At 33.9% G+C, this 8,709-nt stretch overlaps 1 protein-coding gene across 6 annotated transcripts in view; it reads left to right on the forward strand.

Annotated features, from left to right (window-relative positions):
- Nucleotides 1-8,692, forward strand: part of LOC102674304 (glutaminase kidney isoform, mitochondrial) — an 11,181-nt gene extending 2,489 nt beyond the window's left edge. The window contains exons 2-12 of one of the 6 annotated variants that reach the window (XM_031511470.1): nucleotides 182-279; nucleotides 4,393-4,428; nucleotides 5,498-5,597; nucleotides 5,679-5,821; nucleotides 5,974-6,347; nucleotides 6,523-6,803; nucleotides 6,928-7,104; nucleotides 7,232-7,392; nucleotides 7,865-8,008; nucleotides 8,126-8,266; nucleotides 8,405-8,692. In XM_031511470.1, coding sequence (XP_031367330.1) covers nucleotides 182-279; nucleotides 4,393-4,428; nucleotides 5,498-5,597; nucleotides 5,679-5,821; nucleotides 5,974-6,347; nucleotides 6,523-6,803; nucleotides 6,928-7,104; nucleotides 7,232-7,392; nucleotides 7,865-8,008; nucleotides 8,126-8,266; nucleotides 8,405-8,588 — 1,839 coding nt within the window. In that variant the 3' untranslated portion in view covers nucleotides 8,589-8,692. Of the gene's footprint in view, nucleotides 1-181; nucleotides 280-2,934; nucleotides 3,088-4,084; nucleotides 4,332-4,392; nucleotides 4,429-5,497; nucleotides 5,598-5,678; nucleotides 5,822-5,973; nucleotides 6,348-6,522; nucleotides 6,804-6,927; nucleotides 7,105-7,231; nucleotides 7,393-7,864; nucleotides 8,009-8,125; nucleotides 8,267-8,404 lie in introns of those variants that run through there. The other 5 variants (XM_006617786.2, XM_006617787.2, XM_031511472.1 and 2 more) reach the window with 5 other exon arrangements.
- The last annotated feature ends 17 nt before the right edge of the window (nucleotides 8,693-8,709 follow it).

The following is an 8,709-nucleotide window of genomic DNA, read 5'->3' on the forward strand; positions in this document are numbered from 1 at the left end:
TTTTCTTTCTTTCTTTCTTTCTTTCTTTCTTTTTTTCGAACTAGGACAAAGCATCGATCGACATTATTCATAAGACAAAAGAAAGAAACTATAAATCTAGGCAAAAATTATATGGATAGCTGATATTACATTAACGCGAAAAAACATGATTCCCTCTCTGATTAGTTTCTTTTATTTTCAGAGACGAGCCGCTGTACCAGCGTCGAAGAAGCTGGGAACCTTAAAATATTTGGACGCTGGTTTCGGAAGTGCCTTAGAATTAGAACGAGCCCAAACGCGGTAATTAATTCCATTTTCATTTTCGTGTAACAATTTTCATCTTTTTCGTGAGAGAAAAAAAAAAAAAGAGAAATTCGACGAGCTATGAATCCTCCTCCATACGAGATCCTCCGTCGAGATTCGATTCATCGTACGGATTCGTATTGAGAATCGTATTCTTCAACACGTTTCTTTGAAACGAACGAATTACATGTTTTCGAAGGAGCTGCGACGCGTACTCTACTCGTTTCTTTATTATACGAACCCAACAGCAACACGATCCACGAGGGGGGGTGTCCCATTACGGTGATCGGCAATTACGACTCTCGAATTTCGCATACCTCTCGACCGCGAGAGGAAAATTGCGACGCGTAAGATCGAGTTCGCATTCGAGAAAATTCGAGATCCCCTTGTCGCACGACCGATCAACATCTTGTTTCTCGAGATCGAGAGAATTTAATCCAATTGTACATAAAGGAACGTTATAATTCGTGTTATTTCAATATTAATATATATATTATATTGAATTTAATATTATATTATATTATTTTTATTTTTATTATATTATATTTATTTTATTTTATTTATATTTATTTTTATTATATTTTATTATATTATATATTATATTCAATATTAATATATACATTATATTATAATTTTCTGCGACTTGAAAAAAAGATTTCAAGATTTTTAATTTTTTAAATTCAATTCTTTCTCCTTTTCAACTTGCAATTTGAAACAATTTATTTGCGACACGAAAAGATCAATATTTTTAAATTATTCTCGCCGTGACGCGTAAGTTCACCGAGAAAATTCGAGATCTCCTATGTTGCACGATCAACATCTTCCCGTGATCGAGAGAATTTAATCCAGTTGTGGATAATTTTTAGATAAAGGAATATTGTAATTCGACTTTTAAATAATAATAATGTTATTTCAATATTCTTTGCGACTTGAAAAAAAAATTCAAGATTTTTAATTTTTTAAATTCAGTTCTTTCCCCTCTTCCTCCTTTTCAACTTGCAATTTGAAACAATTTTAAACAATTTAAAATCGTGGCACGAAAAAATCGATATTTTTAAATTATTCTCATCGTGACGCATAAAATCCAAGTTTGTCTAGAAAATTCGAGATCCTCTGTGTCCTCGTTGCACGACCGATCAACATCTTCGAGAGAATTTAATCCAATTGTATATTGGATAATTTTTAGATAAAGAAACGTTGTAATTCGAGTTTTAAATAATAATAATAATAATTATATTATTTCAATATCCTCTAACTTGAAAAAAAGATTTTTAATTTTTTAAATTCCTTCCCCCTCTCCCCTTCAACTTGAAATTTGGAACAAGCTTAAACAATTTGTTTATGAAAAAATCGTGGCATGAAAAGATCGATATTTTTAAATTATTCTCGCCGTGATGCGTAAAATCCAAATTTGCCTAGAAAATTGGAGATCCTCTGTGTCCTCGACGATCACCATCTTTCGAGAGAATTTAATCCAGTTGTATATTGGATAATTTTTAAGATTTTTAATTTTTTAAATTCAATTTTTTTCCCTCTCTCTCCTCTTCAACTTACAATTTGGAATTTAAGTAATTTTGTTGCGAAATCGAAAAAATCAATATTTTTAAATTATTCTCGCCGTGAGGTAGCCTAGAAAAATTCGAGATCCTTTATGCCCTCCAATTGCATATTGCACGACCGACCAACATCTCCTCGTGATGAGGAGAGAATTTAATCCAATTGTACATTGGATAATTTTCAGATAAGGAAACGTTGTAATTCGACTTTTAAATAATAATAATAATTATGTTATTTCCTCTAACTAAACTTGGAAAAAGGATTTTTAATTTTTTAAATTCACTCTCCCCTTTAACTTGCAATTTATTAATTTAAAAAAAGATCTTTTTAAATTATTCTCGCCGTTACGTACAATTATTGGATTCGTGGCGATCGATCGGGATACGGAGGGGATGCGGCCACTCTGTACGCGCGGAGAGACGGATATTAGCCGCAACGTTCGATTGCATAATTGAGCGAGCGAGAGAACGAGAGTCAGAGCGGTTGAACCGCGGCCAATAATGGGTGTACAATAATCTTGGCGGATGTTTATTAATTTCGTTTCGTTTAAATGAGGGAGGGGGGAGGGAGAAAAAAAGGCGATCGTTTCTAACAATAAAGAAATAGATATCGTTAAATGGGGCACAATGGAGAGCCAATAAATTCAAAGTAATCGATATCGACGGTTCTCAACAATCGGTTTTTGTTCACGGAATTGTTAATTAGAATCCTCTCGCAAAGGGGGGAAGAAGAGAAGACTTGATCAACCCCTCTTTTCTCTCTTTCTCTCTCTCTCTGTCGATCTCCGTTCAAATTTTCGCTTTACTTCGAAATCGAATCGCTTTTTCCATATTTTTCCATCTTTTTGTTTTTCTTCTCCCCTTTTCGATTTCTCCTTTGATAGATACGAACGAGTACGAAATAATCGATTGAGAACCGTCGATGTCCTTCGAGACATCCGACCCCACGGATGTGCAATAATTTATTGAATAATTTATCGACGCCGATTTAAATACAAATTCGCCCTCTATACGCAACATTGCTCCTCGAGTTTCGAGAGAGCGATCCTGATCCTTCTTCGGTGGAGAGGCGTTGCGTTTGGAAGAAACAGAAACAATTGGTTTTTGGGAAAAAAGCTTTTTGATTTAAGAAAAGGAATCGATGAACGATCAGTGCTCGGTGTCTCGTTCGAAGAAGGAGGACGATGGACAGCTTCGATCTCGGTGAATCGTTCGTGGAGTGTTCTAATTTTCGTAAATGGTATTTCCGGTAAGAATCGAATTATAAAGAATTATAAAATTCACTTCTTGTCCTCGTATCGTGTTGTAAAATGAGCAGAGTGATAGAAATCGATCGATTTTCTTTTGTTTTTTTTCTCATTTGAATCGAATATCCTTCGAGCGACGAACCTAACCTCGAAGAAAAATACGAAAATCTTAAACGTTCCTTTGCAGGAGTTCTTTACCTTACGACGATATTGTGCAATATATTGTTTGTTAAGTTAAATTAAGAAACTTTTATCACCAACCTCCTCGAGTTTTTTAATGGTTCTAACTCACTGTCCAATCAACTGTATCGCCAGATACTCGAGATATATTAGCACGTGTTACGTTTACTCTGGATTAATCATACGGTATACGTTCGTCTCGCATTTATTATTATTATAATACAATAATAAAAATCTAATTATGATTGAATCGTAAATCCCTTCGTGATCGAGAATAACTCCTTGAACATCTTCTTCATTATTTCTTCCCCGAGTTCAAATTCTTCCCCCCTTCCCCTCCCTATATTTCGTAATAATATTTTATCGAAATATCAGTCAAAATATGAAAAATGAAAAGCAGGAAAAAAAGATTATGAACTCGTTGTTTGCTTGATCAACCAATTTACCCAACTTATTTGTCCCACCGTTTATTTAAACGTTTCGTAATGCGAAATTACGTTTCCAATTTCCGCCCGTTATCCCGTACGGATTTGATATTTTTGGACCGAGTTTTCTCGTGTTCGAGTGGGGTCGTTGTTGATTTTTCCTAGCCTAGGTATAAAAGAAGCGTTTCCTTCTTGTATCTTGTATTCACACGTACTACTTGAGCAAGTTGTAATAGAGAACAAGTGAAAAAATATCCGATATATCAAGATCGTGAGAATTTATTCGCGAAACAATTTTTAACAATTTTTAATAATTTTTAACATAAACAACGATACTTTTAATCTAAAAATTTATAAATTGCTTGATATATAATAGTTTTAAATTAAAATAATTCTTCGATTGAAAAAAAAAAATTGGCAAATTGCAAGTTGTCGGAATCGAAAAATCGAAATCTCGAAAAAAAATTCGAAATGGTTGTGCCTTGCGTGAAGGTGGATCAAGCGTACGATGATTCGGAGATAGTGCCGATGAATTATTTGAACGATTCTCAATATTATTCGCTTAGAACGAAAATCGTGTACTCGATCTGGTTGGAGAAGAATAGCGAAAATTCAAAACAGATATTGGCGCGTTTTCTTAGGTAAAGATATCCTTGATCGTCTGTCTAACTTATAACTCTCTTCTTGTTTCTGTTTTTACAGCGAGTACAGCTTCATTCATGACAGCCATTACATGTAGTGAGTACAGTGTGATTATGTTGTTGTCGGCAATTCAGTAATTATCTCTTTTCTCCTAAAATTGTTGCTAGATTTTCTTTCTTTTTCACAAAGTGACAATAGATACTTTTTTTATTTTTTTTTAAATATTTAAGTAAATATAGAATCTTAATAAGCTTCTTGGTGATAATATTATTTGCATATATAATATAATATAATATTGAGTATGAGTAAAAGTAATAGGGTAATTTTTGTGGTTACAAAATATCACAATATCATTGCTGTTCAGTATTAGATTCATATAGATTTTACGTTTTATATATTTTAAAATAGGATTGAAATTGTGAAAGGTTAACAGTTTCCTTAGAGAAACCTTATATCCAAATCCTTAAAAAATTCTTACATCATATGACAATATTTTCTTTAAATGTGAACTGTAAATGATAGTTTTAATATATAATTTAAATTCTAAGTCTGTTGTATCATCCCTAACTCTGTTTTTGTGTGAACGGTATTATTGATCTAACGACGAGTGAAGTAAGTACGTCATTCGATTAACACCAAATGCACGTCGTTAATCAGATGACTTTTGAATAAAATTTCAATTAAATTTAATTAATTATTTTTAGATATTCTTTTTTTTTTTTTGAGGAAATTTAAGTGCAAGAACGTGTTTTTGCGCTTTATGGATCTCGTTAATGGGAATATTGGCATGATTCCAGATTTGTTATGTATTTTATTACTTATAATTGCATGTTAGTGAATTATGTGTTTCACATATGGTAGTGATAAAACTAAAAATAAACGTAAGCGGGATCAATTTGTTATTTTATGAGATGCAAATTGCATGCCACAACACTTAGAATGAATATAAATAGAGATATAAGTAGTGCAATTCTATTATATATAGTGTAAACAATGATATAATTGGAAAAATAAACAATGTCATTCATCAACGATATTCATCCTTCTAATATATTGCATTTTATATTTCTATCTTAAGAATTTCTCGTTTCATCAATTGAGAAATCTGATTAAATTACACAAATAACGTGTAAATAAATCGTCCAATTTATACTTCTATTTCTAGTACTAGAGATCAAGATCAGGCGACGAATGCGGAAGATGTCCTCTTTGATATGTTTAAAAACGAAGATACCGGTCTTCTAGCGGTGGGCAAATTTTTGGCTGTGAGTAGTTAGTCCCCCCTCGAGACTATCAGTTTCATCTGCTAAATTTAATTAATGTTCCTTATTTTTACACGTTTCCAGGCTCTGAGGACTACCGGTTTGCGAAACGACGATCCCAGACTCCAAGAATTCACGGATAACTTGAGGAAGGAACATTTGAAGACTGGGGGTCACGAAGGTGTATCTCACGAGACGCAAAAATTGAACAGAGATCAATTTAGAAGGTAAGTCGACTTCCTTAAGAATTGATAATTTTAAAAAAAATATTTCAAAATATAAAATTGTATCTTGATATAAAAAATCTAAAACGAAAGATTTTTAAATCTTCTTTAATATAAGAAACGAATAGAATAATTTTTTTTTAATTACGTTACAGAATTATAAATCCGAACATAGTGTTGATCTCGCGGGCGTTCAGACACCAATTCATTATACCCGATTGGTCGGGTTTCACAAAGCACATAGAGGACTTCTATTGGAAATGCAAGTCGAACTCGGAGGGCAAGGTCGCCTCTTATATACCACAGCTGGCAAGGATGAATCCGGATTACTGGGGCGTTTCCGTTTGCACGATCGATGGGCAGAGATTCAGCATCGGTGACACCTCGATTCCTTTTACCTTGCAAAGTTGCAGCAAGCCTCTGACTTACGCGATCGCTCTGGACAGGCTGGGACAGGAAGTAGTCCATCAGTATGTCGGCCAGGAACCGTCTGGACGCAACTTCAACGAGCTGGTGTTGGATTACAACAGTATGTTTTAGATGTTTATTTTTCGAACGCGTAGTATTTATATCTTTAATTTCCATTTCAGTTTCAATTTCAGTCTTGACAAATTTCTTATTGTTTTTAATTCTCTTTCCTCTGCTATCCGCTTTTACGTTATGTTTTGTCCTTGTTATTTTTATACGTTCGTGGTTCTTTACAGAGAAACCCCATAATCCCATGATCAACGCTGGCGCAATCCTAGTCTGTTCTCTCTTAAAGTCTCTGATCAAGCCTGAAATGACTTTAGCCGAAAAATTCGACTTCACGATGAATTATTTCAAGAGACTAGCAGGTGGGGAGAACATGGGCTTCAACAACGCTGTATTTTTATCGGAACGAGAAGCGGCTGATAGAAATTACGCGCTTGGATTCTACATGAGAGAGTACAATTGTTATCCCGATAAATCAAATTTGAGAGAAATCATGGATTTCTATTTTCAGGTAAAATTTTTTTCCTTCGTTTCCTTTCTCTCTCTCTCTCTCTCTCTCTCTCTCTCTCCTTCTTTTTTTTATTTTACGTAAAAATATATAATATTAAACGAACGTATGTATTTTTTTTGGATAGTGCTGCTCCATGGAGGCTAATTGCGACACGATGGCAGTAATGGCAGCCACTTTGGCTAACGGCGGCATTTGTCCCATAACCGAAGAAAAAGTTCTAAAACCTGACAGCGTTCGAGATGTTTTGAGTTTGATGCATAGCTGTGGAATGTACGATTATAGCGGCCAATTTGCATTCAAGGTGATATTTTACGAATAAATATTTTAATTTGATTAAAATTCACAATAATTATCCGTGGTATATATTATTTTTTGCAATACTTTCTGATTTATATTAATTAATATCGAACAAAAATTCGAATATATAGGTTGGTATCCCAGCGAAGTCAGGAGTGTCGGGAAGTCTTCTGGTAGTGATACCAAACGTGATGGGTATTTGCACATGGTCACCACCATTGGATCCCCTCGGAAATTCCTGCAGAGGTGTCCAATTTTGCGAGGAACTCGTCTCCGAGTTTAATTTTCATAGGTACACATGCTATTTACATTCGTTTAGCGTGCTTGCATAGATGCAGCTGACACTTACAATTAGTTAGGTTATGCGCACTAACTATGATCACAAAAGAAACAATTAGTTTTTATAAAAAGGAAAAAAAATGAAACGTTATTAGCTGCAATCACACAGAATTTAGCAAAAACGATTGTATGATTGATAGATGTTCACTTAGATATTTATATATATATATATATAATTATACATTTTTTTTTTATTATCGTTGCTGCAAAGTGCTAACTTTGAATCACGAAAACAATAATAACTCACATTAATCAAACTGTTTATTCTCCCTCCTTTGCTTTTCTCACAATTCCTGCTACAAACACAACACCTGCACGAATATATACCATACCTGAACAAATACATTCTGCCTATTACTCTCTTCTTTACATCGTCTGTGTTCATTGGTTTCCCGTCGTTTTCCATCCCGTCCCGATTAGTGTAGCACCTACTATGATCACAGGTACGACAACTTGAAGCATGCGACTAATAAAAAGGATCCGAGAAGGCACAAATACGAGACGAAAGGGCTGTCGATCGTTAATCTTTTGTTCAGCGCGGCCAGTGGCGATGTTACAGCGATGAGAAGGTATTCTGAAAATAATTTATTTTCTATCTATCTACGTTGCAATATTCTCAATATTTTCAATATTATTAATTTAAAGAGAATTATTCAGATTTATCTCATTGTTAATTCGATTCTCAGGCATCGATTGAGCGGTATGGATATGACATTGTCGGATTACGATGGTAGGACAGCTTTGCATTTAGCTGCCAGTGAAGGACATTTAGATTGTGTCGAATTTCTTATCGAGCAATGTGCAGTTCCTTACGATCCTAAGGACAGGTAAATTCTGTTTCTTATTATCCTTATATCCGGCAGAAATCAAGAAATTTCTTTATTTGAAAAAATATATATATATATATATATATGTAATAAAAAATGATATACTTATTTGATACACTATTTTCTAAAATATTTCAGGTGGGGAAAGAGGCCGATCGATGAAGCAGAAACATTTGGACACATGCAAGTAGTAGAATATCTGAATAATTATGCTGTGGCTCGAAAAACTGAAATAGAAAATGAAGAAAAGGAGAATAACAATAATGATGAAAGGAATTCCCGAACAGTCGCAGAATCTGCAATTCAAACGCCATTACCATAAGATTATTGCGGCATTAGATAGGATATTTATTTTTGGGAAGATATACGGTACGATGATTGATTGAACAGAAATGGAACGCGTGATATAATTATAACAAAAAAAAACAAAAAAAAAAAAGACG

The sequence above is a fragment of the Apis dorsata genome, unplaced genomic scaffold, assembly GCF_000469605.1.
Source record: "Apis dorsata unplaced genomic scaffold, Apis dorsata 1.3 scaffold_326, whole genome shotgun sequence".
Classification (NCBI taxonomy): domain Eukaryota; kingdom Metazoa; phylum Arthropoda; class Insecta; order Hymenoptera; family Apidae; genus Apis; species Apis dorsata.